The 27,849-nt window shown below is 47.3% G+C and overlaps 2 protein-coding genes across 5 annotated transcripts in view; one reads left to right on the top strand and one right to left on the bottom strand.

The window, feature by feature from the left end:
• Positions 1–1,127: 1,127 nt before the first annotated feature.
• Positions 1,128–4,509, top strand: CHRAC1 (chromatin accessibility complex subunit 1). The gene is made up of 3 exons (XM_061438515.1): positions 1,128–1,391; positions 3,171–3,297; positions 3,873–4,509. The coding sequence occupies exons 1-3, from the start codon at positions 1,245–1,247 to the stop codon at positions 3,989–3,991; spliced, it is 393 nt and encodes a 130-aa protein (XP_061294499.1). The 5' UTR covers positions 1,128–1,244; the 3' UTR covers positions 3,992–4,509.
• A 3,341-nt stretch (positions 4,510–7,850) lies between these two features.
• Positions 7,851–27,849, bottom strand: part of AGO2 (argonaute RISC catalytic component 2) — a 93,743-nt gene continuing 73,744 nt past the window's right edge. For all 4 annotated transcript variants that reach the window (XM_061438514.1, XM_061438511.1, XM_061438513.1 and 1 more), the window contains 4 exons: positions 25,054–25,188; positions 21,739–21,840; positions 19,789–19,988; positions 7,851–19,523 (listed from right to left, as the gene is read on the bottom strand). In XM_061438514.1, the coding sequence (XP_061294498.1) occupies positions 19,415–19,523; positions 19,789–19,988; positions 21,739–21,840; positions 25,054–25,188 (546 nt within the window). In that variant the 3' untranslated portion in view covers positions 7,851–19,414. The remainder of the gene's footprint in view (positions 19,524–19,788; positions 19,989–21,738; positions 21,841–25,053; positions 25,189–27,849) is intronic.

Here is a 27,849-nt window from a genome sequence, read left to right as displayed (position 1 = left end):
CAGAGATTACCTGTTGGCTCTATCTTCAAATTAGGTCCCCCAAATCTACTATAATCTACTATTTCCACCACCTCTCTTCATCCCTGTAACAGCTTACCTGCACTCTTCCATTCTCACTCCTCTGTGGCCTATTCACATATGGCCACCTGAATATTCCTTGCAAAATTTAAGTGGGGCCTCCCAACTCTTCTGGAAAGAATTCCATGATTTACAAGACTCTACCTGATCTGCTGCTGCTGCTAAGTCGCTTCAGTCGTGTCCAACTCTGTGCGACCCCATAGATGGCAGCCCACCAGGCTCCCCCGTCCCTGGGATTCTCCAGGCAAGAACACTGGAGTGGGTTGCCATTTCCTTCTCCAATGCATGAAACTGAAAAGGTAAAGTGAAGTTGCTCAGTCGTGTCCGACTCTTAGCGACCCCATGGACTGCAGCCTACCAGGTTCCTCCGTCCATGGGATTTTCCAGGCAAGAGTACTGGAGTGGGGTGCCAATGCCGTCCCTGCTGTCTAATCTAGCCCGTGGCTATTTCCTACCATTCCTAACTCATGACACCTTCAGTCACACTAGCATCCAACTCCTCACTTGCAATCACCTTCAATTCTACAATCTCTTTGCTTCCACCTTTACAATCTATCCTTGTGACTCCTCTCTGGTCTATTCACGTTCAGAAGTCAGAGGCATCTTTCTGAAACTTAAGACACATCCCATCATCCCTCTGATATCTTTCAAGCACTTCCCATTTTTCTTAGAGTAAAATCCAACAGGGCCTAGCCCCTGGCTACCTCTCGGACTTCACCTAGCACACCTGCCCACAGAGCGGTCATTTTACCCTTCTTAAAAGGGTCCTCCCTCAGGGCCTTTGCCTTGCGGCTCTTTTTCCCGGTAGAGCGCTTTCTAATCAGTAGGGCAGTTTTCTCTCCTCACTGCCCAGCCTTCTCCCTTTTTGCCCCAGTTTCTCTCTTTTCACGCTGTTTTCCTTCACGGAATTTCTTCCCAAGGCCGAACTCCCCACCCACGGCCGCCCCCGCCCCGCCTGAACTTCGGGTAGCATTTTTCGCTCCGCGCGCACAGCCGCGGGGGGAGCGCGGCATCACGGGATTTGTAGTCCGCCCCCGCCGCCGCACCACACAACACTACAACTCCCACGGGGCAGTGGGACGTCGCTCTCCTACACCGACCGTGTAGGCCGGCCACCTTGCGGCTGGTAGGGGCTGCCGCCGCCGCCGCGGGGGCGGGGCGCAGAGATGGCGGACATGGTCGTGGGCAAGGATAAGTGCGGGGAGCAGCGGTTGGTGTCGCTGCCCCTGTCCCGCATCCGGGTCATCATGAAGAGCTCCCCCGAAGTGTCCAGCATCAACCAGGAGGCGCTGGTGCTCACCGCCAAGGCCACGGTGAGGCGGGACGCGCAGGGAGGAGTTGAGGAACCGGGGACGGCGGTGGTGCCGCCCGAAACCGTTGCGCCCCGCCCCGCCCGCCGGGCCCTGCGCCCTGCCGTGTCCATTTCGGGCCCCTGCGCTGCGGCCCCTTTTCTTTTGAGGGCCGCCTTACGCCCCTCTTCTATCGCGCGCGCCCCAGCTCCCGCGCGCGACCTTCGCCCCGCCCCCCGGTGCCGCTCCCGCCCTCCTTCGCGCGCCCAGCCGCCCGCTCTTTCCGCTCCCGCCCTCCTTCGCGCGCCTGGCCGCCCGCTCTTTCCGCTCCCGCCGTCCTTCGCGCCCTTGTCGCCACGCCCACCCCGTTCCCGCCGTCCCTCGCGTGGGGGAGGTCTAGGCTTTGGCGCGTAGGCGGTTTTTGATGTCCCCTCCTCTAGCGTCACTGAACTAGGGGCCCCACCGCCCCTCCTTTTGTCGCTTCCGGTCTTTTTCGTGGCTTTGGGCCCCAGCTCCTTAAACAGTTCAGGGAGAGGGCTTCCTCAGGAGGTGCGGCCGGGCCTGGCCGCTTGCCCACGCTGTCCCGAGTCTCCTGGGCCCAGTTGTTGTACAGTCCACGAGTCGTGTCCGACTCTTGGCGACCGCGTGGGCTGCGGGACCCCAGCCTTCTCTGTCCCCTGTAGTTGAGTCGGCGATGCCATCCAGCCATCTCGTCCTCTGTCGTCCCCTTCTTCTGCCTTCAGTCTTTCCCAGTATCAGGGTCTTTTGTAATAGAGTCGGCTCTTCGTCTCAGGTGACCAAAGTATTGGAGCTTCATCTTTAGCATCAGTCCTTCCAGTGAATATTCAGGGTCGATTTCCTTTACGTTCGACTGGTTAGACCTTCTTGCTGTGCAGTAAGGGACTCTCAAGAGCCTTCTCCAACACCACAGTTGGAAAGCATCAACTCTTCGATGCTCAGCTTTCTTTATGGTCCATACATGACTAGTGGAAAAACCATAGCTTTGACTATTGGGACCCTGGGCCAGAATTAAAGTTTTAGGCCCAAATAATTGTCTCTTGATTTGGTCTAGGTAGGCCAGAACCTTCCTGTTTTTAACCCTTGGCCAGGTTTCTGCTTCAGTCTTTAACTTTCCTTGGAATCCATTTTCCAGCCCTGTTAGTTGGGTAGATAGTGTCCCAAGGGTATGTTGGTCAAAGCTGGAGCTAAAGGAAGTAGGAAATTGAGTAGTTTTGGGATATTTGTTCCATTTCATTCTGTAGATATTAAGGAGTTAAGAGTTTTGCAATTACTTCTTTAATCCCTTACTAAAACTCAATTAGATGGATCTAAAAACAGAGAGGCTCATTTCAGGTGGTTGCCTTAGGGAAGGTATCTGGGTAGAACAGGAAATTGATCATTTTTTACCTTCAGGTTGTTGACTTAGGGTTGTAGGGGGACCACCCTACACAATGTACATTTATACACAATGTGTGTTCCTGAGCGCAGAGAATTTTTGAATGGTCTCTTGCCCCTCTTTAACTGTAGAGGTTGGGCATTAAACAGTTATGATTTATTGTTATATTTATATATTTTTTGTAAGTTAGAAATCTAAAATAAACTTTTAGGAAATCTCTGTTTTCCTGCCAACTTTAATTCAGTCTTACTCTCTTCCTGACCTCATATTTCTCCTTTCTCCATTTATTTCTCTTATAATTTGATGAACCAGGATAATCTGCAATCATCTAAACTTAATGTAATTAAAAAGTGAGGTCTGTGGTAGGTTTTCAAAGCACACCTTTAATTTTACTTTTTCACTTTTAGGAACTCTTTGTTCAATATCTCGCCACCTATTCCTACAGACATGGCAGTGGAAAAGAAAAGAAAGCACTCACCTATAGTGACTTATCAAATACTGCAGAAGAGTCGGAAACTTTTCAGTTTCTTGCAGGTACTTTGCTTTTGAAATATTTTGGTTAAAAAATAGTAATTACAGCTTTTCCTCCGCTTATTTTCTGCTTTCACTGGAGTAGACATTTTGGTGCTTTTTCCAGGTGCCACAGTTTACCTGGCACAGGACCAGAGGTTTAGTTTTGTCTATTTGAGTATGTTTGTAATGCGGTTTACCTAGAGCACGAATTAAGTTGGCAACCTGCACAGGGTGTCTGGGCAAGCCGGGCAGGCCCACCCCTCAGACTCCTCCTTATTTGGATGGGGAAACAGAAACTCATCATTGTTGTTGTGGAACAAAAAGAGCTTAAGGTGATCCTCGGGGCCAGCACTTTGTCAGGTGGGTTGGACAGGGTTGCTTCCAGTAGTTACCAGCACAGAGAAGAACATAGTTTGCAATCAGTGAAATAGAAACAGGTATTTAGCATTAGTCAGGAGGCAGTGCTAGTTTCCTGCTATTTCACCCCAGAAGTGTAGTCTGAAATTTGTCTCGTCTTGGAACCTGTTTTAGAGGTCATAGCAGGGACTAGCACGTTTTGAAATTTGCATTGCTGATGTTAGCTTTATGTTTTTAAGATATATTACCAAAGAAGATTTTAGCTAGTAAATATCTGAAAATGCTTAAAGAGAAGAGAGAAGAGGAGGAGGAGGAGAATAACAACGATGAGACTGATGATGACGAAGCGGAATCCTGACCCCAAAGATGAGCCTGGTGAGGACCCTCCTGGATTAGCACCTTGGCTGTGAAGCAAGCGTTAGTCTGTCCACCCTTCAGAGACTTCACTTACGTTATGTTCTTCCCTGGCTGAGACGGAGCATAATGCACCTCTGCCATAAATAGCCAACAGGAAAGGAACCCAGATAGCAGCCTCTCTTCCCCAAGCCCACACTGCTGCTGGAGTGGGAGGGGACTGCCAACAGCCTGCGTACTGGAAGGCACAGCCCGTCTGCAGCGCTGAGCTCCAGAGGAAGAGGGACTCTGCTTAACTTTCTAGTTTGAAGATAGATTTTCAAGAACTTGTAAAATACCAGTTGTGTCGACTCACATATGTATATTTTGAAATTAGTTCTTGTAAACAGCTAGATCCTGTTTTAGCTAAATATGTAGTCTGTAGGTAGGATTTTTGTATTTCAAGACAATCTGACTTTGTATTCATCCAAATACTGCATTTTTTTAAACTGTAAAATAAATTTTTCTTGATTAAAAGCTGTATTTTTTTTTGCATTTTATTTTTAATTGGAGATTACTTTACAGTATTGTGATGGTTTCTGCCATACATCAAGATGAATCAGGTATACATATGTTCCCTCCCTCTTAAACCTCCCTTCCACCTCCCTCCCTATCGCACCCCTCTAGGTTATCCCAGAACACCAGCTTTGGATTTCCTGTGACATACCGAAAATCCCCGCTGGCTATCTGTTTTACATATGGTAACGTATATGTTTCAGTGCTACTCTCTCAAATCATCCCACCTTCTCCCTCCTCCGCTGTGTCCAAGTCTCTTGTGTGTGTCTGCGTCTCCATTGCTGCCCTGTAGACTGGTTCTTCAGTACTGTCTTTCTAGATTCCTTATCTATGTGTTAATGTACAATATTTATCTTTTTCTGACTTACTTCACTCTGTATAATAGGCTCTAGGTTTGTCCACCTCATTGAAACTGAGTCAAATGCGTTCCTTTTTATAGCTGAGCAATACTCCATTGTGTGTATGTACTACAGCTTGTTTATCCATTCATCTGCCGGTGGACATCTAGGTTGCTGCTGTGTCCTATCTATCGTAAGTAGTGCTGCAGTGAGCGTTGGGCTGTATGTCAGTTATGGTTCCCTCAGCATATATGCCCAATAGTGGGATTGCTGGGTCATATGGTAGTTTTAGTCCTAGTTTTTTAAGGAATCTCCATACTATTCTGCATAGTGGCTATATCAGTTTTCATTCCCACCAACAGTGTAAGAGGGTTCCCTTTTCTCCACACTCTCTCCAGCATTTATTGTTTGTAGACTTTTTCTGATCCGTGTGAGATGATACCTCATTGTAGTTCTGATTTAAAATCTGTACATATTTTTATAGTAAACTGTTCTATGGAACTAGTTTTAGAACCCTCTATTACTATTTTTTTAATTAATGTAGTTTTGGCTGCCCTGAGTCTTTGTTGCTGTGCTTAGGATTTCTCTGGTTGTGGCCAGAGGGGCCTACTCCTATTGCGGTCTGTGGGCTTCTCATTGTGGTGACTTCTCTGTTTGCAGAGCAGGGCTCTAGGTGCATATGGGCTCAGTAGCTATGGCTTACAGGGTTAGTTGCCCCGAGCCTTGTGGAATCATTCCCCAGTGACCGAACCTGGGTCTCCTGCGTTGGCTGGCCAACATGTGGGATCTTAGTTCCCCAACCAGGGATCAAACCTGAGCCTTCTGCAGTGGAAGCCTGCATGCAGTCTTAACCACTGAAGTCCAAAAATAAGCACTTTCTAATACTTCTATTCCTGGAGAAAAATTTCATATCACATTATTAAATGAAATACACTAAGAAATATTACCTCTGCCTAAGCATGTCTTTCTTAAAAGAATTACAAAGCATTCTGTATTATTGAAGATCTCCATCATTTTTACTATTCCTTCATAGTAATTGTTTTTACTATCCACAAGAGAAAACCATAAGCCCTATTTCTATTCACTTAAGGTATATTTTAGCTCATGTCTTTTCAGTCTTTTTTTAAAACTGAGTTTGAATTTTCATCCAGTAAAATCATCCTTTAATGTCCATTCTGTTGGTTGTGTCAGCAGTCAATATATACAGAACAATTCCGTCCCTCCAGATGTTCCTCTGTATCCCCCTGAAGTTCGTTCCTTCCCTTATCCCCAGGCAGTCGCTCCTGTTTTCTGTCCCTCTTGTTTTTAAATTTTATTAAAATATTTTAAAATCTACTTTTTAAATGTACAGGTTTAAAAAAAAATAATTTTATTTATTTTTGGCTGTGCTGGGTCTTCGTTTCTCTAGTCGTGGCGAACGGGGGCGCTAGTCTGTAGCTGCGGTGCGTGGACTAGTCACTGCAGTGGCTTCTTCTGTTGCGGGGCACGGGCTCTGGGCTGTTGGGGCTTCAGTAGTTGTGGCTCCCGGGCTCTAGCAAAGGCTCAATGGTCGTGGCACATGGGCATGTGGGATCCTCCTGGACCGGGGGTCAAACCTGTGTCCCCTGCATTGGCAGGTGAATGCTTTAGCACTGAGCCCCCGGGGAAGCCCCAGCGTGCAATCCTGAGCGCTCACAGAGGCAAGCATGTAACCGCCGCCACTGAGGCCCAGTGCTCCCCTCCTACGCCCTGGCAGAGGGAGTCCCAGACTTTTTCTGGAAGGGCTACAGAATCTCTCACTGCTAGACAACTCTTACTAGTTCAAAAGCAGCCACAGACAGCACATAAAGGAATGAGCGTGCCTGTACTTGAGAAAACTTATGGACACTGAGATTTAAATTTTGTATGATTTTCATGGTTCATGGAATCTTTTGACTTCTTTACAACCACTTAAGAATGTAAAAGTCAATAGTATTAGTTTATATGCCATACAAGAACATAGCAGGCCACATTGCACCCACAGACCATGGTTTGCCCACTCATCTTTCCAGCACGTATGTCGTATAAATGGAATCATATAGTATATAGGCTTTGAATCGGACTTTTTATTTTAGCGTAGTGCACTTGCAGTATCAGCAGTCCATTCCTTTTTACTGCTGAGTAGGATTTCTTTGTATGGATGTACCATTTGTTTATCCACTCCACAGGTGAATGGATACTGCGCAACTTGGGTTGCTCCTGTTCTTTGCCCCTCCCCCTGTTTTTTTTTCCTTTTTAAAAATCTGAAAAACTTTTTCTTATTTCCCATTTTGTTAGAAATAAAGCCCTATAAATATTTGGTACAGGTTTTGTGTGGTTGTGATTTTGTGTTGTGATTACTGTTAATTTAACATTTCTATGTTTATCTGAATTTTTACATTCTCTATAGTGAACGCATATTATTTAATTGTTCTTAAAAATAAAAAAATAGCTTTAAAACACAAACTTTGGCCTGCTTTAGCTCAGTGTCTGTCCTAGGGATTCTCAGCTAGTTTCCTGTTTTCTTATTCCTACCTTCCTTATCTCTCAACACGACATATTCTCTCCAGTACAGACAGAAGTCAGACAGCCCAGAGGGAGGCCACCGAGCAGAGGGTGAGTGACCCACCAGGCTCAGGCCCCAGATTCGGTCAGCTGTATCCCACAAAGCATGGAGCTCAGGGGTTCACACTTGACTGGGGTTTAGCTGAATGACTTTTCACTTCACCCTTTCTCACGGCTGCTAGAGGAGGAACACCCACCTCATCCTGGATACCACATTTGTTCCATCCGGTTCAATCCTAGGTTTATCCCCAGACTCCCAGTTCTCAAGGGGCCCAACGTATAAAATAAGGCCCTAGACTTGTGTCACCCAAGGGGTGCTTCTACCTCAGAGGCCTGGAATCTTAACCTGTGTGGATGGAAACCCCCAAATAAACACATGAGTAACAGAAGGTCTTTGGGAGAGGCAGCTGTAAATACAAGGAATTTTATTTTTTTTTTTTTGCTGACATAGTATGAGGCAAAACAAAATTGACACCATACAAAATAACTTTATAAAATATCATTCACATCATATTTTATCAGATTTACAGCATTCTGTGCATGTTAAAGGTTATGTAAGGTGAAAAAAACACTATGCCAAACTTTTTAGTATTAGTTTATATACACACAATAAGAAACAAAACAAATAACTGTTAGGTTTTCCATGGATTTATTGCAAAAATAGTGCAAACTACTTAACCTAGTAAGCTGTAAAACAAACTCGAAAGGACCCAGCTAAGCTTAAACACCACCATAGATGCTCAGTGTCTCAGCCTTTAGCTTTCTTCACCAGTTTAGTCTTTGTCAATTAAGACCACTCCCCGTCTGTTCAGTTTAGGGTGAGTGCTGGGAACACAGAAGTGTCGAGACCGGCTCTTCAGAGCCCGGATGGACGCGGCTGCTTAGCGCCAGCAACACCTTTAGGGTCATGCTACTTTACTCAATGGCGAGTTTGTGAGGTCTGTGTTGAAAACATTAAGATGCCATGATGTTTAAGTCTGACCTTAGAAGTAAGTCATCCAACCTCTTGGTGATATGGAGAAAAGTAAGAAAGCAGCATGAACAGAAAGGATTAGAAACATTATTGTCTGCTTATAAACATGGTATCCTTTTTCTCAGGTGTATTTGGGTAAAGTATTAATCTCCTGGTGGGCAACCTTTGAACCAGATATTGCAGTAAGTTAAAAAAAAAAAAAAAAAAAAAGGATACTGTAGATACTGTAACCCTACAAGAGTAACTTTAAGATCTCTTCAACAGCCTGTTGGGGTCCAAAAAGCATATATCTAAACAAAAAAATAAGAGCAGAACAAAATGCTACATATACAAGCTAAAGAAACAAAATGCAGCATATTCAGGTTCTTTTTCTTGAGGTACCTATATAAATTTAATCACCTGCCCCAAAGTACTCTTGTTAGGTAAAAAACAAAATGCTTACTGATGAGCCAATTGTAGGGCATTTATTATTATTGAGAAAGTGCAACAACGCTGATCTTTACATGCAGCATACTAAAGGATGATTTACTCTTTACAAAATATAGCTTACGTATTGACCTGATGGAAGTTTAAAAATTAAAAAACATTTAACTAGAATCATCCCAATTTTTTTGAGATCCTGCAGCAAAAAGCCTCCCAAATCAACCTTCAGAGTTTTGCCACTAAGGAATGTTGGTTCTCTTGTAAAATTCAGAGATCTCTTTAAAATAGTAAAACTATATACTACAGGAAAGATCCCTAATTTTTATTTCTTATTGGTATAAAATCAAATTCTTAAGACTCCAAAATATTGTGTTACCTCCAAAGAATTAAAAAAGATTGCCATAGTAGGAAAAGTCTAGACTTGTAAACTGCCAAATATAAAAGCATGGAAAGTCATCGATCTCCTATCTTATTTTCTCACCTGCCAGAAAGCTTTCCTAACTCACAGAAATCCTGGGGTGCTGCACAGCACCCCTGCTCCCCTCCCCCACAGCCAAGGGCTCTCCCTTCCTCGGTCGATGGCTATCAGCACCCCCACCAGGAGGTCGGGAGAGACTCAGTCGACAACAGTCCATCCGTTGCTTATGAAATGAACTTATAAAATACGCCCGGGGCGGGGGTGGGGGCCTGCGCGATGAGAGAAGCAAGGACAAGAGTGTGTGAGTTGTTTTGGCCGCCCCTTCATTGGCACAGAAAATGAAGTGATAGCTACAAATACATGCATAGAAGAGTCTGAAATTTGCTTGTAAAACGTCATATTTGCTCTTGGGCATAATTTTTTTCTTTTCACAAGAGGGCAGTTGGGATTCCAATATGTGTTAGTAGTTAGCTGGGGTGATCTCTCAGATTCCATGGCCAATTGGGCTTTTTCTCCCCATGTACAATATAAAATATTTAATTTCATACTGATTTTTTCAATGTATTAGGATTAAACACGAAAGGCACAAAATAAATAAAAATATTATTAAATAAACGGAAATTATGTTTTCAAGCTTTGTGTGGAGTTATATATTTCACTGTTTTGTTACTTTTTCCAATTTAGTTTGACAGGCTTAGTAAATAGCACCCAACTGTTTAACTGAGGTAGATCCACATTGTAAAGAAAGCTGGGTCCCCTCCATTTTATGTCTAAATTTAAGATGCTTTTACAAAAACAAAAACCCATTTAATCGTAAGCAGAAACAATGACAGGTGGCACTACCTGAAGAAAGCTTAGAACATGAGCAGGTCTGCAAAGATTTATACCCAAATCATACTCTCCATCAGCCATAAAAACATCTCAAACTGGAGGGAAAAAAAAAAAAATCAAACATTTAAAAATAACCCTGACAAAGTCTCAAGACTTTCAGAACAGGTCTTTGACTGACTGCCACAGAAATGCACAATGGTCCATTTTCATCAAGCAATGGCAGCAGCCAGACCAGAGAGCGAGCGAGCGCTGTATCAGTGAAAGTTTCCCTTTGTAACTCCGGAGAAAAGACTTGCTGAATTAAGATATAGCATCTTGATCTGAACAGTTTAAACTCATTCTGCCTAGTATTTTTGCATACTCTGAAACTTACAAATTTAATATCTGATTAAGGCTTAATTTAAAGTGGCGTTACCACCTAGCATCATGCAAGCATGGAACATCCTCAAAACACACAGAATGGTATTAAACTAAAAGACAAGGACAGGAAGCCTCAGAATCGTATTTAGCAGGTATTATAATTTCATATTTAATTTTACAATTCATGTAGCAAATGAAAAGTTATACAGAGGCCAATGCATATAAACACTAGTTTATACAGGAACTGTCCATTTACACAACAGCACTGCACGGTCTCTACACCAAGCACAGACACTGCCACGTGGACCCACCACACAGGCAACCGCGTTCGCAGACGGCACACACAGTACCACCTGGAATGAGGCCCTTTAGCTGCTCAGCTTCTTAGAAAACAGTAAACTTTACATGGTCATAATACATTTTGATTCAAAATGTCTTTCTAAAATTTTTTTTTTTTTTTTTTGCATGGGGGGAAATTAAGGGGAAAGATCTACCTATGGAACTTTTGAATTCATTTTTGGTTTTTTCAATTATTTTATAAAAATAAAATAAAACTAGAAAAGTTGATAAAACTCAGGGTCAAAAACCCCTCAATACATACTAGGTAAGCAATCTAAAGTGTACCAGAGGTAAGAAAAAATCTGGATTTAGACACTACATTCTTATGTTTAATGAGTAATTAGCCACTTTGCTGCACAGAAACTCACAATTATTCCCTTAAAACTCTTTAAAAAGTAAAAACTCATTTGCCTCTATAATTACAAAACATGAGTTGATATCTTGAACAACTACATTTAAAATCCACGATCAAACTCAGGAGGCAACTTTCAGTTAGTGCTAAACTGCAGACTTCCCAGGATTCTAGTCACATGTGTATCCGGCTTTGAAGAGGAACCCAAAGTCATTGCTGTCCAGCCCCCATGCCGGCTGGCGCCTCTGCCTTTCAGGAGGGAGAGTGAGGGGAGAGGGAAGGACCAAGAATGGCCACCAAGAAGGCCTTTTAAGTTTAAATAACATTGGGTCATTTCCCCTACTTAAAACCATCCACTGACAGAGAAGGGTGGCTTTTAACTGGACCATCAGCCAAGAAATCTGCTCAACTCAATACCTGGCTTGGAAAAGTCAGAGCCAAAACCTACATCTTCGAGGCGGCAGAGCCTGAGTCCTGCATGCACGGCTCCAGGTGACACCACTCCCCCACGTTACAAACCACCACAATGAGCGCTCCGGCACCCGGCCTCCGAGTCTTCACACGCATTTCACAAAGACACAATGCCAGCTCCAGTTCCTTCCTGAAAACAGTCTCGTTCCGTTAACACTCAACATTCTCGACGAGTGACTGTGAGAACAAAACCCCCAGGTTGGCTGGCGGTCACGGTCAGCGCCTGACTGACAGAGAGGTGCTGTGGACAGATGTGCTCAGGGCCTGGAAGGAGCCCCCAGCCAGAACCCAGTGGTTCCTGCACGGGGCCGTCCGTGGGAGCCAAGGAGCAGAAGCAGCTTCTAGGGCAGAGGGCCAGCTTCCTTCCAACAACGCAGCCTGATGCAATTCCGAAAGGACCCCGAGGACTGGACGTGAAAGGCACAGAGGCTGAGATGGGGTCTCCAGAACGTGCTCCACTTGGCACCACCAGAGGCCAGGGAGGCCTGGGCACCACCTGCCTGCTGGGCGAGGGGCTGCCCTCACCCACACCTAGGGTTGTTGCCAGCATCTCCGGAGCCCAGAGGAACCCAGCGCTCCCTACACGCACCCAGTTCTGTCAAGTTGATCCTGAGATCGACTCCCAGGTCTGAGGACCTTGAAGATTCCAGAAGTACTGAATGAGGTTGGCCTGAACACGAACGAAGTTCCCAGAGACACATGGCGGGGGGGGGGGGGGGTAGTCAGTATTTGGTGTTTTAGCTTTAACTCTGAACTACTCACATCCAAGGAAGTTGTAACTAGAAAGTTGTAACTAGTTCCAAGCAAGTTGTAACTAGCCTCCTCTGACTGTCTGAAGGTGAGGACTCAACCCTCAGTCACACCACCAGGGCCATCTAAGGTCTAACACACTGCATTTCTCACATCAACCAGTAAGACAGAAACATGTGAACAAAAGCACCAATAATCTCCTTCAGTTCCCTCATCTTTAGTGACCTTTCATGAGCGCAAAAGTGGTGAGGAGGGAGCAGACCCATGCTGGGACCCCAGGGGGCCACTGGAAAACCCTGCCTGCGATTCTGGCTGCAAACCGAGTCACTGAAGAGCCCAGCAACCACTGGGCTAAAGTGGGTCAGTGGACGCGGCGGGCACCCCCATAGGCACCCCCCACGCCCATGCCCCTTGGGGTGGTCTGCCTGTAGGACAGCGCGACTGCAGAACTGCACATTCTTAAGACTGCAAAGGGCACTTGGCGCTCTGGGAATTATAGCACAGCATGTGGCGTTAAAGGCAAGGGCTTCCTCCTAATGGTGCCCCTGGAACCTCTCTGGGGCAAAGTCAAGGTTGAGGTGCATCCAGAGGAGCTCGGAGCCACCCCCTCCCACCCAGACGCCTGTCCCTCCAGACTTAGGAGCAAATGCTCACCTTCTGAAGATGAGAACACGAGGAACCTAAAGAAAAGATGCAAAGGAGCAGAGGGTGAGCCTGATAATCCCACAGCAGCGTGTGGGCACAGCACATTTCTGACGGCAAAGTGGTAAATCACACGGGATGTCAAGCTCTCCCAGGCCAGCCGCCCCGCAGGGGGCGTCCGGTCCGGGGCACCGGCAGCGGGAACCGCCGCCCATTCAGGATGCTGCTGCCCTGGCCCCTGTGCTCCTCTCAACAAACGGCCTTGGATTTGAACAGAACATTTTGCTTTTGAACCTTGGCTCATTTTAAAGTATGGAGTGACAGCACTCAAGGGTTCCCAAGTCAGAGGTCACTGACACCTGCACTGCATTTTGAAACCATGCAGCTACTGTAAAAGAACTATTTGCACGAGAGTTGGTGTTTAAGCACCTTTGTGATTTTATAGAGTGTACAAAAAGGGAGAAGAGAGAAGGAGCCACTTTCAACCCATTCATAAATAAAGCAGGAAAGAAAAAGTGCTTCCTTACATCAGATAGGACAGGGAAATGCCAGGACAGCGGGTCCCTTCCAGGTCCCGCCGTCCACGGCCCTGCACCCGAGGGCGACGCAGAAGGGCCCTCTCGCTTCCTTCCTGCCGGCCACCGAGAGTCCCAGCACGTCGGAGCCGGGCAGCCCTGAGGAGTCCCTGGTCCACCCGGACAGCCGGGTGCGGGGAGGGGACTGCCCGGGGGTCACAGTATGGCACGCAATGTTCAAGCCAGAACTGAACAGAGAGGTGTTCACGATTCTGTTTTTTCAGGCAACATTTTGGCTATTTTCAGTGTGGACAGCTAAGCTTAAAAGCAAACATGAACCTGTTAAGAATTCAGAGGTAGCCTTTATCTGCGTTAATTTACTTATTTTTATACTAAAAGGTACTTATGAGAAACCACCTTCTGTAGTGATATGGCTAAGCCAATACATTCACTTTAGACAACAAAATGGCAAAACATCCAAAAAAAAGCGTTAAATGAGGGCACCGAGATGGCGTCAACGTGACGGGAACACACACTCAGGTGACTGGCTGCGTGGGTGTGAAAGCTCCTCTGTGTGTCTGCTACTGGGGAGCCCGCCCACAAGTAGAATCACATGCTGGGCTAGAGCCCACACTTCTCACCTGGCCAACGCACGAGGCCTGGAGGAACGGACAGCACTGGGGTCCAGGTCTGCCTGGCATCTACAGATTAAGCCACAGATGACAGTTCTGACACAACAGCGACCTCATGGCTTTCAAATGACGGCTGACCAAAGAGAAGCAAGGGGACTGTGACTCGCTAATAACATTGGCCGTTCAGACACTTCCTCTCCAAGCTGTCAAATGCTGGACGGAGGTAGAAGCAAATGCTTTAGGGAGTCATGGCAAATAACAAGGAATTAAACAGACCAGAAGTATTCAAGGGATTTACAACTAATCCTCTTAGAATTAAATCTTCAGACCGCAAGGAGGGAGCACACTCTCCTTCCGATAGACCACAAACTTCCTTCCAGAAAAAGACGGCGAAGAGGCTAACTTGTCCTTCATGAATGGTCAACACGTATGTGCGCACACACACACACACACGCACACACACACGCACACAAAGACACGGCTGCAGAGGGGGCAGGGCAGCGGGCAGCCCACACAGCTCTAACACGTAACACTGGAAAACATGGCAGAGTCACTGAACAAAGCAACGCGTTGTCTCACACCATTTCTGCTATCCTAAGTCTATTTACAATCATTTCAAACAAGTACAGCAGATGCAAAGTTGGACATAATAAAAAGGAAGCTGTCAAAAAATCAGTGCAATTATTTTGAGTTGAAAATTTTCCTTACAAAAAGTCAGCATGTGTGTGTAACACGGACAGCCCTATTACATAGTCACACGTGCACGGTGTCTACACTGAGAAACGTCACTGCAGCCGCGACTGCTGGCACGGCAGCTGGAGAGAATAGTCTTGGTTGCTTTGGGGGAGGGCTTTAAATATAAATAAGGTATCTGCATTCTGAAAGTGAGGTGTATGAGCACTGAGGAAGTTTCTATTTATTTGTACATTCCTTTTCTCATGAGCGTGAGAGATGAGTTAGAGGTCACAGGGAAATTCTATGGCTTGTCCGGGCCACTGGGATTGTCCACTGTCTGGATTATGTCAGCTTCTAAAGCTCCTCCTAATGGAACTGCCTTAGGTGTAGGAAAATGCCCATGAAAAAATCCTTTGAACTGTCCAACAGATCAAAGTCCCACTCAAGGATTCCGTCAGATCCCGAGGGACGGCTCCATGAAGCAAGCCGAGCGCTTGCCTGGCACCGAGCGGCCGAGAGAAGCCGCCCCGGCCTCCAGAGGCCTCCTCGAGGCAGTCTGGTCTCCCCGCTGCAGGACGCTTGGCTGGCCTACCCTTAACGTATTGTATCAAATATATAATCTGCCTGAAAAACTGCCTTGTAAAAATAAAATTTAAATCACCCTGCAGATCAATGCAAAATTACACCGCTGCATATATAAGAAAAACAATTCATCCAGAAAAATTACATTTGTGGCTTTCAAAAATAAATCATCCAGCAAACTCGAAGGTAAACATCAGGTAATTTATAAAAGTTAGGGGAAATAATTTCTATCATATTCACCAGGTACCACATGCACGGGAATATCCATTATCAGGCAAATCAAACCAGAGCAGAAAGGAAAAAAAAAATAAATAGCAACATTTGCATTTAACAACAATAACAGTAACGTACAATATATATCAATACCCACCCCCCACAACCCTGCTGTAGTAACTGAACTTGAATTGTCTCTTTTAAGGAGCACACGCTGGGGTAAACATCAGTCACAGCACTGACTGCGGCCAACTTCACACAGCACACAGAGATCACTCGACCTCTGACCAGGCCCTCCCGGGGAAGGCCACAAAGTGGCCAGGGATGTCTCGTGGTTCCAGGGTGCAAACACCCATGCACGGAGTGTGAGAATGCTACCGAAAAGCAACACAATCTTGAAAAGAAGAGGCAGACCCTAAAATGTAGTATCAAGTGTATCTGTGAAGACTTTTTGAAACAGAAAACCAAAACCCAAACAATCCCTTTCTAAAGGTACAGGTATGCCCAGTTTTTACAAAATCTATCTGAACCGGGGACATCTGAGCTTATCAAAGGAAGTACTCCAGCAGCAGGATGGCATCTCAGCAGGGCCAGAGGGCTCTCCTCATGGCGACCCACATCGCTCCCTGGGTTTCTTTCATCACTTAGCAATCAGGGCGAGAGCCCGTCGAACAGACTAGGAAGTGGTGAAGGGAGGGGACTACATTAACTTTTCTTCAGGTGAATGTTACCAAATACATTAGGAAGAGTACCAGGATAAGAATCTAATTCAGACACTTCTTCTAAAGAGATGAGATAAATCCCAGTTTTCCTTGCAAATGAATCCAGATTTCTACATCACAATTTTCACATTCAGTCTGCTTAAAGCAAGGCACACCTTCCTTAACAGTGGGGTGGGGCAAAGCCAGCGAGCGGACACCTCTGCAACCTGCACGGACCTCAGGAAACCCTTCAAACATGGGCGGAGCCCGGAGGTGCCCGGAGCCCCTCTCGGGGCGGCCTCGAGGTCACTCTGGGTTGGGTGGGCATGACCTGCTCAGGCAGGCAGGGGCCCCTCTCGGCTTCCATGTGAGCAGGGCTTGAACTCACTCTACTGTACTCTGAGGTTTCACGCTGACTCAGAACTTATCTTAATAATGGGAGGATTGGTAGGAATTTGGGGAAACAGTTCTTTACCTGAGCAACTGTAACTACAGCCATTTGAATTCTGAGCCATCAGACATGCACCAAGGTATATAGCTACCCCAGCTGGAGACGTCTGGTTTACGAATGCTCTTTAGTAAAAACTTCATAAAACAAGCCTAGGGCTGTAAAAAGTACCCTTCTCAAAGTACTTTGGCCCTCTAGAAAGAAAACTTTTCTTCAAAATGATTTTTTTTTTTTAAGAATTTAGGTCTCATTTTCTGCCAGCCTGTAGTGTTCCCCAACGCATTAGCTCAGGAAGACGTCTTCCTGCACTGCCAGAAGGGGTGCCTGGGGGAGCTTCCTCTCCAGAAGGTTCTAGATCAGAAGTTCTCAGACTCCAGGCAGCCCAAGCCCCTAGCTGATGGTGACAAACTCAATGCCCAGCCACCCGCCCTGGAGGCTCTGACTCGGCAGCGAGTGCGGGAAACTGAGTTTTTTTTTTACCACCGCCGCCCCGACCTCCCGAGATCCTGTTGCAAGTGGTAAAACATACCTTGGAGAGACACAGTTCTACATGATACTGAACATGGCTGAAAACTAACCTCATTGAAGACTTTAAAAATATTTTAGTGAAAAGATACCCTCCTTTGCTTGAATGCTCCCAGTAATTTAAGTCAAGAGTGTACTTTACTGGTGTCCCTCGGAATAGGAGAAAGTGCCACTTGATAATAAAATGACAGGGAATTGCAACATTTCTTTAAGCAGAGGCTTCTGTCATTTAAAAAGAAAAAAAAAAGATACAGCAAGAAGAGACTAATGCCATTAATAAGACACCCACATGTGCACACACGTGTGCGTTCACGCACACACACACACACACACCACTCTGAGCTATACTGATACAAATAGTCATCCCTTTGTCGCTGCCCCCAAAATCCAGGCCAAGCGTCCCCCACGGTGTGTCCCCACCCCTCCTGGCCCCTCAGAGCCCCTGCACAAGACGGAGGCAGGCGCTCAGCCCAGCAGGAGACACCCCAGCGCCAGAGGTCAGTGTCAGGCCTGGATGGACGGGGCCATCGCAGGGCCCGAGGAAACCTATAGACAGGACGCAGCGCTAGGGGAAGGCTCGTCTCCTTGGACTCTGTACTGATCGTGGATTTGGTTTCTGTGACAGCTGCCTGCGAGGACAGAAAGCCAACTTAGCGCAGCGGAGCTCGTCGAGCCGCCCACAACACTACTCTTAGTGCGACGGCTCTCGATTGGCGAAACCACGTCTGGGGCCAGGACGCAAATCCTAGCAGAAGGGCCTGCCTCTCCCGCCACCCCCGGAGGGCAGCGCTCCTGCACAGACCACTGGCCTCGCGTCCGGCAGAGGGCCACCGCCAACAGCCTTCTCTAGTTTCAGTGCATAGATCCTATGACGCTTGGCTAACAAACCACACCCAGAGAGGTGCACGCTGCTGCACGGACTCGTTCCGGGAGTGGAAGGACACATACATTCCATTTGTGCTTAATCAGCTGAGTGACACACGGGGGGAGGGGGAGGGGGTGGGGGAGGGGGAGCGACTGCTGGGAGCACACCCAGGCCCCCGGAGGGTCCAGGCTGGGCACTCAGCACTCAGGGGCGGGCCGCGGGCACTCAGAGTCAACCGCATACTCCTGCACTTCAGCACTGAGAACCACAAGGGGTGGTCAGGGCTCCAGAACTCTCTTGATATGCTGAACAGATCACAAGAAGCACCCCGTAGTCAATAAAATGAAAAACAGCATCTATCTACCACATTAATACTGCAAACCAGATATATATATTTTTTCTCTTACATTAAAGACATAACAGTGAAAAAGGATTGTACTGTATTTATCACCACAGACCCGTATTCTTTAGAAACTTTGGAAAATAAATGTCACAGTCCTATAGGACAGCTCTTATGATTAGACTGTCGGCATGTTGTCTTTTTTCTTTTTTTTAAATAATTTTTTTATTAAAATGGCACTTGTCTGCCAATCTCTCTGGACCTGTAAATGTTATAAACACACACGGCCCATCTTCTGCCACCGCGCCCTCCTTCGAGCTGAGCGGAAGGCGGCCGGTGGCAGAATGAGAGACCCCGGGCGTCTCGCCTGGCCCCTGCCCTTGGGTCCCGGACAGCTGGTGGGAGCCAGATCAGGAGCACGCCGGCATCATTCTGAAATAAACTTTAGTGACAACGTCAGAATGTTCAAGGCTTTAAAACCACAACGTGTTTTGTGTTGCTTTCACTCTTGTAGAATGTTCACAGCTAGTTTGAGCCCATCAATTTCATAGAGAATCATGTGTTAAAAATAAGTAAATTGAATGACCAAATAAATTAAAAATGTTTTAAAGCCCTGAGTTCATAGACTGGTTTTAGGAGATTTTTAGGAAACACGGGACTCTATTTCAGTAAGCAGCTTATAAGATTTTGGCAAACCATATTTCCTACGACAATGGGGGTCTCATACAGGTCTGCAGTTCAAAATCCAAGTTTGAAATCTGGGACGGAAGGCATTCTGGAAAATGGAGAATCTACTAAAATGGATGACGTGTCATGTTCGATGCTGGCTGTCATGGAAGGGCTGGGCGTTTGTTGGTCTGAGTGTAGCTGGTCTCATGTGAATCCTACTCGGTACACAGTTGGAAACACTGAACATGTCAAGCAAAGTACATGGTGCGCAGCGTGTCCTGGTGGACCTGCACCGCCTTCGCCAGCGCTTGATGGTCTCGTCCGTTACTCTGCCCAGAGGTATGGCTTCCTTCAGCACTGCGGGGGTGGGGGGTAGAGAGAGAGAGAGAAAGTGCAGCCTTTAATGCATCACGAGGCAGCACACTGATAGCTAAGTGAGGACCACACACCAGCCCTCTGGCAAGACGGCCACACAGCTAGCGAGTGGCGGCGAAGATGCTGGCTTTTGGGTGTCTGCGTAACAATCGGCTCCAGCCACTGGGGACCCCGTGTCCCACTCTGGAAAAGCAGCTGCCGAAGCCTGTTGCGGAAACGAGCCTGGCAGGAGAGGCATGCCACCCACCTGTCGTGCTCCTTGTCCACCAGGTGGTACCTGGCCCGGAAGGCCACCAGGTGAGCGTAGTATGCCGGCGCCGGGATGGACACGGAGCGTGTGCAGCGCACGTAGGTGTGACACAGCTGGTAGGTGAGGATCTGCAGCTCGTCGGAAGAGAAGCGATTGTCATCCCAGAGCACGTGGTAGTGCGAGGGCCTGCTTGTTCCCTGAAAGCAGGTCAGAGGGTGAGAGGCAGACACAGACCAGAGGGGCCAGGACTCACCTGCCCAGGTGTGCTGAGAAGCCGTGCTTCCGCCTGCAGCGCAAGCGTCACGGAGGACGCACGGTGACGAGAAGAGGTTTCTATTACTTACAGTGTATCATCAAATGACCGCCTACTGGTAAAATACAGACCACACACATATTCACTTGTGCATAGGAAATCATAGGAAAGACAAAAATACAGAAGAAGCTGTTCTGAGAACAATATTTGTATACCTTAGGTTCTCTACGATGTTTCATTTATAGAGACAAGAAAAAAATCTCTAATAAGTTATACATTATTGCCTTTTAAATAGGAGTTTGATCATGTATTTATTTTGTGCAGTGTGTGTAGTCTGGAAACATTTGAAACTGAAGGAGGTAGGCTGGTCACCTACCCTCTTCCTCCCCCGCAAAGTGGGGGTGCCCGAGGGCCGCTGCCCTGCCTGGCAGGGCACCCATGGCCGGTCAGCAGGGGGAAGGGCTTTCTCCGGCTGCCACATGACCCAGCCGGCTGGTCCTTCCTGACGCCCCCACTCGGGTGCTGCTGCCTCCACCGTCTGTGCTCAGGCTCCCAGAGCTAGTGGGAGTCAGGCCTGCTTGTCCTCTGAGGAGCCACAGTCTGCACCCACTTTTAACCCGGGGTGGTCACGGGGCCCACGGGCAGCGGGGCATCAGCGTCAGAGGCTGTGCTGAGGACAGGGCGGGGCTGGGCCCCAGAGGCTCGTCCTGTCACAGAATTGTCTCAGAAGCCAGATCCCCTCAGTGGAGAGGGCCTGTGCAGGAAAGCAAGGGGGAAGGCTGGTTGCAACCGAACTGGAGGCCGTGGAGGGCCGGAGAACCACCCGGAGGCGGAAGGCCAGGAAAGAGATGGTGATGGACACCGGGTGGCCGGTATGGGCGAGGTGCCCGCCGGACATGGAAGCTGCCACAGGAAACACCACGGGAGTCTCCGCATTCTCTGAGCCACACTCCTCTTCCTCCTTTTCAACAACGCTTTAAAGATGTACAACCCACTCAGCCTTCGGCTGTGCCGACAGGCTGCAGGCTGGACGCACCCACGGCCAGTTGGCCATGCCCTGTTCCAGGGCCTTGGCAGTGTGTGGTTCCCATGGAATGTCCAAAGTACGGAGTCCACAGTGATCCTCCGAGTTTAGATCAGATCCCTCAGGAGGGGACTTCAGCCCTTCCTCCAGGAGCCCCCCTCCCACAGGGCACAGCCTCGCATCGGGGTGGCACAGTGCTGATAGCAGGCATGGCCGCACAGGGCACCGCTCCCCCAGGATGGCTCCTGGCAGGCTGCGGGTCTCTTAACTGGGAGGGACAAGGCATGCCCATGTGGCCCTGCTGTTCACCTGTGAGGTGGGCATGTGAGGCCGACCCCACCCCTCAGTTAGTCCCCTGACCCCCGAGTGCTCGCCGAGCCCTGGCACACAGGGACGCCCCTGGTCCCGTCGAGCCTGCCAGGCCTTTGCCCTCGCCACTGGACCTCATCTCTCCTGCCCCCTGATAGCACCACATGGTGCTGAGCCCCCATGGTCCAGTGATCACCCGCCGGCCTCCCCTCAGGACTGCCGGAGCCCCAGGCTCACTGCTGACCACCACGTCCCCAGTGCCCACTCGAGTGCCTGGCACATGGCCTGTGCTCTGCAAGCGTTTGCTGAATGCATGCATGACGTCTCAGACACACTGAGACTGTCCACCCCCTGTCCTCACCTGGATGCCAGCATGACTACACAGGTAGAAGTCAAACTCAGTTGGGTGGGTGATTTTCGTGTCCACGGTTGTGCCTGCTGGAATGTTTCCGCTTTTCCCAACCTTGAGCAACACAAGAGCCCATTAGATGCGGCTGGGGACGGCAAAGTGATGCAAGCAAGCAAACAAGACTCAGCCACACTGTTGTCTATTCCTAAGGCCTTAAGCTGGACTATGCATTTGCTCAGGACTATAGCTCAACATTCAGAAAATGAAGATCATGGCATCTGGTCCCATCACTTCATGGGAAATAGATGGGGAAACAATGGAAACAGTAAGAGACTTTATTTTGGGGGGCTCCAAAATCACTGCAGATGGTGACTGAAGCCATGTAATTAAAAGACACTTGCTCCTTGGAAGAAAAGCTATGACCAACCTAGACAGCATATTAAAAAGCAGAGACATCACATACAAGAGAAAATCGCCCATATAACCCCTGTGTACCTTCTGCAAGCACTTGCTGAATGTGTGCACGATGCCTCAGAGACACGTGAAAAAGAAAGGAAATATCTGAGAAGAGTGCCTACCTCTGCACCCCCTTCAATGCTGCAGTCTCAAATCTAGACTTCACTACTCCCACACAAGCTCTCACTTTTTGTTACATATTTGAGCCTCCATTAGCATTATACTGTGTTACTTTGCACATTTAAAACCTGTATACATGTATCCTATGCATTTTGCTACTTGCTGTGTTTGTTCCACATTGCACTTTTGAGAAACAGTCATTTGGCAGATAATGTTTATTACTGTTTTGTTTTTTTACTACTTTTCATTGGTATGTAAATGCCAGTATATAAACACACCACAAACTCTTCTGTTAGCAGGTAGATTTGTTACTATTATAAACAACACTGCCAGAATATTCTTACACATGTCCCCCTGAATGCTAGCATGTGGGTTTCTCCAGGGTAGATCTCTAGAACTGCCAAACTGTGCTCCAAGTTGGCTATCCGTCTCCACTCCTGTCCAAAGGGCAGGAGAATCCTCGGCCTAACGATGCACTGACCTTGTGCTGAGTGCTGTGTGTCAGATCAGCCACCCTCCCAGCACTCTCACGAGGCAGTCCAGGCAGAGGCGCTGACAGCTTGTGGTCAAGCAGCCGGAAGCTGCAGGGATGGACTGGAGCCAGGGTTTCTGGCTCCAGACCCTGTGCTCCTCACCATTGCACCCACATCCTGGACAACGTTTGGTGATTTTATCAGGCTAACCTCCTAATGTGAATCCCCCAGACTTTTTCTGTCCTCTGAAATTCTTTCTAGAAGATTATTCTCTGAAGGTTTATTAAAACTTGCCTATAAAAACCTCTGGACGAACTTCATCAAATAAGCCAAGTAGTTTCTCTTTTTTCCCCAGCCTGTGCCACACATTAAGATGGTTTACTCGTGACGCCTTGGTACAGTTTGCCCGTAAAACTCTCTGGGCCCGATGCCTTTGGGATGATGACTGGGACTGTCCTCCTCAGCTGATTCTGGTAACTGAAGTCGTTCTACAACTGAGTATTTGCATCTGTTTCTCCTGTTTTCCAACGTACTATCATGAAGCTGTTATCCAGTATGATTCAAATAACACCCCCTCTCTGCTCCCAACATCATCACAAGTATTCTCTCTTTTGTTCAATCTTGATTGGTTTATATAATCTTCAGCGAAGTATGCCTCACTTGTGTTAATCTGTGCTATGGGCGATTCATTTTCTAGTTCACTATTTTCTATTTCGAGAAAGTGGGGTGCAGGAAAAAGCTGACTTTGATCCCTCTGACTCCTGGCAAGAGAGGTCTGCAGGCTGAGGTGGCAGGGGGGCTGCACACACCAGCTCCTCAGCTGTGCCTCGACCCCTGGGGCTGACATCCTTCCTGCGGCTTCAGACTTACTGATGGCTGTCTTTCTAGTTTTACAACACAGCAGCTGTGTCTATACTCTCACCCATAAGTGCTGCGTTAGCTGCACTGCACAGGGTTTGATATGAAATTCTCCTTTTCGTTCATTTCTGATCATTTCACAATTGATTATTCTCTTCACCTTTTTAGTGCATGTGCTCCTTATAATCAATTGAAAAATTTAAGCTTTCTTATGCTTTTTTCTACTACGGATTTAAAACTGTGTAACGGAAAATGTGGTTTGTAGAAGGGTGAGGTCTGGCCATCTTCTGAGACCGCCTGAGGCCAGCTCGTGCTTCAGCTCTGGGCGTGAGCTCGGCCACCACAGGCAGGGCTCTGTCTGCCCCAGCTCGTTTCCTCCACTCTTCCCATTTTCAGTCTTTACTAACTTGTACCTCTCTCACTTTCTGACAGTGGTCTGTTAACACAGACCTCTCTAGTGGTGTGTTTGTCAATTTCTCGCTGAAATTCTGCCCGTTGAGCTTCACCTTTTAACCTTTACATATTTTTAGGCCATGGCATGAGATCAATCCGCGCTTAGAGCAGTTGCATCTTCTCAGGAGACCATCCGTCCCTTTTCCTCACCACTAACTCTCAATTTGCATTATGTCTTTCATTTAGGCCAGAAGCATGTTCAGCACTGTGGTGCCAGGTGGCCTCAGGGGACTGCTCCACGTGGACACCAACCCCCAGTGTCCAGCCCTGCTGTGGGCAGCCTGACCTAATGTCCTTCCCTTCCGGGAGGTCTTTTATCTTATGCAGCTACTTGGACACCATGCAGCTTTAGGACAATGTGTCTAGGTATGGATTTACTTTTATTCTCCTGTTAGGAATAGGAACAGTGTTTTAATCTAAGGAATCCTATCTCTCCCCAGCTGTGGACAATTCTCAGCAGTCGCATCTTTAAGTCTCGAGCCTCCTGCTCGCACACGGTTCTTACTCTGGAGAAGCCAGGTAGCGTAAGGGAGTCTGGATGCTCCTCCAGACTAGATCCCTGGAGAGGTCCCAGGCCCCCTTCCAGGAGCACCCCAGCTGCCCTGAGGGCTCCCACTTCCCCACATCCTACCTCATCCTTTACGCCACGCTGTCTACGACCACAGCTGCTCACCCCAGCTGCCCTGAGGGCTCCCACCTCCCCACATTCTACCTCATCCTTTAAGCCACGCTGTCTAGGACCACAGCTGCTCACCGGCTCTGCAGCTTCACCTTTGGTCATTTCTATATGGGATAAAAGTCACCCCCCTAGACGCATCCCAACCTGTGGGGTTCATAGGTTCCAACTGTTCCCCAAGCTGAGGAGAACCCTGCTCCAGTGCCTGTGGCCGGTCCCCACGAGCCCGGGACGCCCGTGTCACCAGGCCCTCGGTGCGGCAGGCTGGATGGGGGGCCCAGGGACGCTCACCCGCTCGTTCTTGTCAGTGCAGAAGAGCCGCGTGTGGTGTCTCTTCTGGACCACGATGAACGTGATGCCTGGCTGGTAGTCCTTCTCTAGCTTAATGCACGCCTCACGGATGGCCAGTAACTCGTGGTGCAGAACCTGAGGAAAGGAAGCAGGACATGCTTGAGGACTGCTACATTTTGGGGCCTCTTGTTACCTTAAAATGACTCCCTTTACCACATGTACGTTTGATACATATTTAAGTCTTATAGCTCCACTAGCTTGCTGTTAGCTGTTGTGATTCTGTCTCTTTGAGCCTGTTTCTTCACTTCTATCATGGAGCAAATGGCTCCCAGGTTTCGTGGTTAAATGGCTTAGGTTAGATAATGCATAAACAAGCAGAGCATGGTGTCTGGAATGTTCTAAGTGCTACCATCCACAGTGGACTTGAAGGCATGATGGGAAACACACACACAAACCAATCAATCCAACAACTTATTTCTGGATTGGAGAGAATCTACTTAAAGACACACAAGCAAACAAACTCTACTAGCCTAGGTGCTGAGCCGAGTCCAAAACCCAGCTCCACCACTAAGCAAGCCTGTGGCTATCAAAGCCACAAAACCTGTCTGATCCCCAGTTTCCTCAGGTTTAAAATCAGAGTTTTTCCCCACAGTCAGTTTCTCACATCAGGAAGCTTCCATAAGCCTCTTATCCTTCATCAGAGGGCAGGCAGAATGAAAACCACAATCATGAAAAACTAACTGAACTGATCACATGGACCACAGCCTTGTCTACCTCAATGAAACTATGAGCCATGCCGTGTGGGGCCACCCAAGCTGGACAGGTCATGGTGAAGAGTTCTGACAGAATGTGGTCCACTGCAGAAGGGAATGGCAAACCACTTCAGTATTCTTGCTTTGAGAACCCCATGAACAGTATGAAAAGGTAAAAAGATAGGACACTGAAAGATTACCTCCCCAGGTTGGTAGGTGCCCAATATGCTACTGGAGATCAGTGGAGAAATAACTCCAGAAAGAATGAAGAGACAGAGCCAAAGCAGAACAATACCCAGTTGTGGATGTGCTGCTGATGGAAGTAAAGTCCGATGCTGTAAAGAACAATATTGCATAGGAACCTGGAATGTTAGGTCCATGAATCAAGGCACATTGGAAGTGATCAAACAGGAGATGGCAAGAATGAACGTCGACATTCTAGGAATCAGCGAACTAAGATGGGCTGGAATGGGCGAATTTAACTCAGATGACCATTATATCTACTACTGCGGGCAAGAACCCCTTAGCAGAAATGGAGTAGCCCTCATAGTCAACAAAAGAGTCCAAAATGCAGTACTCGGATGTACTCTCAAAAATGACACAATGATTTCTGTTCGTTTCCAAGGCAAATCATTCAACATCACAGTAATCCAAGTCTATGCCCCAATCATGAATGTTGAAGAAGCTGAAATTGAACAGTTATGAGATGACCTACAAGATCTTTGAGAACTAACACCAAAAAAAGATGTCCTTTTCGTCACAGGGGACTGGAATGCAAAAGTAGGAAGTCAAGATATACCTAGAGTAATAGGCAACTTTTGCCTTGGAGTACAAAATGAAGCAGGGCAAAGGCTAACAGAGTTTTGCCAAGAGAATGCTCTGGTCATACTAAATACCCTCTTCCAACAAACAAGAGACAACTCTACGCATGGACATCACCAGATGGTCAATACCAAAATCAGACTGATTATATTCTTTGCAGCTGAAGATGGAGAAGCTCTATTAAGTCAGCAAAAACAAGACCAGGAGCTGACTGTAGCTCAGATCATGAACTCCTTATTGCCAAATTCAGACTTAAATTGAAGAAAGTAGGGAAAACCACCAGACCATTCAGGTATGACCTAAATCAGTGGAAGTGATAAATAGATTCAAGGGATTAGATCTGATAAGAGTGCCTGAAGAACGATGGATGGAAGTTTGTGACATTGTACAGGAGGCCGTGATCAACACCACCCCCAAGAAAAAGAAATGCAAAAAGGCAAAATGGCTGTCTGAGGAGGCCTTACAAATAGCTAGGAGTAGAAGATAAGTTAAAGGCAAAGGAGAAAAGGAAAGATGTACCCTTCTGAATGCAGAGTTCCAAAGAATAGAAAAGAGAGATAAGAAAGCCTTCCTCAGCGATCAATGCAAAGAAATAGAGGAAAACAACAGAATGGAAAAGACTAGAGATCTCTTCAAGAAAATTAGAGATACCAAGGGAACACTTCATGCAAAGATTGGCACAATAAAGAATAGAAATGGTATGGACCTAGCAGAAGCAGAAGATACTAAGAAGAGGTGGCAAGAATACACAGAAGAACTGTACAAAAAGATCTTCATGACCCAGATAACCACAATGGTATGATCACTCACCTAGAGCCAGACATCCTGGAGTGCGAAGTCAAGTGGGCCTTAGGAAGCATCACTACGAACAAAGCTAGTGGAGGTGACGGAATTCCAGCTGAGCTATTTCAAATCCTAAAAGATGATGCTGTGAAAGTGCTGGATTCAATATGACAGCAAATTTGGAAAACTCGGCAGTGGCCACAGGACGGGAAAAGGTCAGTTTTCATTCCAATCCCAAAGAAAGGCAATACTAAAGAATGTTCAACTGCACAATTGCATTCACCTCACACACTAGCAAAGTAATGCTCAAACTTCTCCAAGCCAGGCTTCAGCGATACATGAACCGTGAACTTCCAGATGTTCAAGCTGGTTTTAGAAAAGGCAGAGGAACCAGAGATCAAATTGCCAATATCCGCTGGATCATCGAAAAAGCAAGAGA

The sequence above is a fragment of the Bos javanicus genome, chromosome 14 (assembly GCF_032452875.1).
Source record: "Bos javanicus breed banteng chromosome 14, ARS-OSU_banteng_1.0, whole genome shotgun sequence".
Classification (NCBI taxonomy): Eukaryota; Metazoa; Chordata; class Mammalia; order Artiodactyla; family Bovidae; genus Bos; species Bos javanicus.
This window is presented reverse-complemented; position numbering and strand designations above follow the sequence as displayed.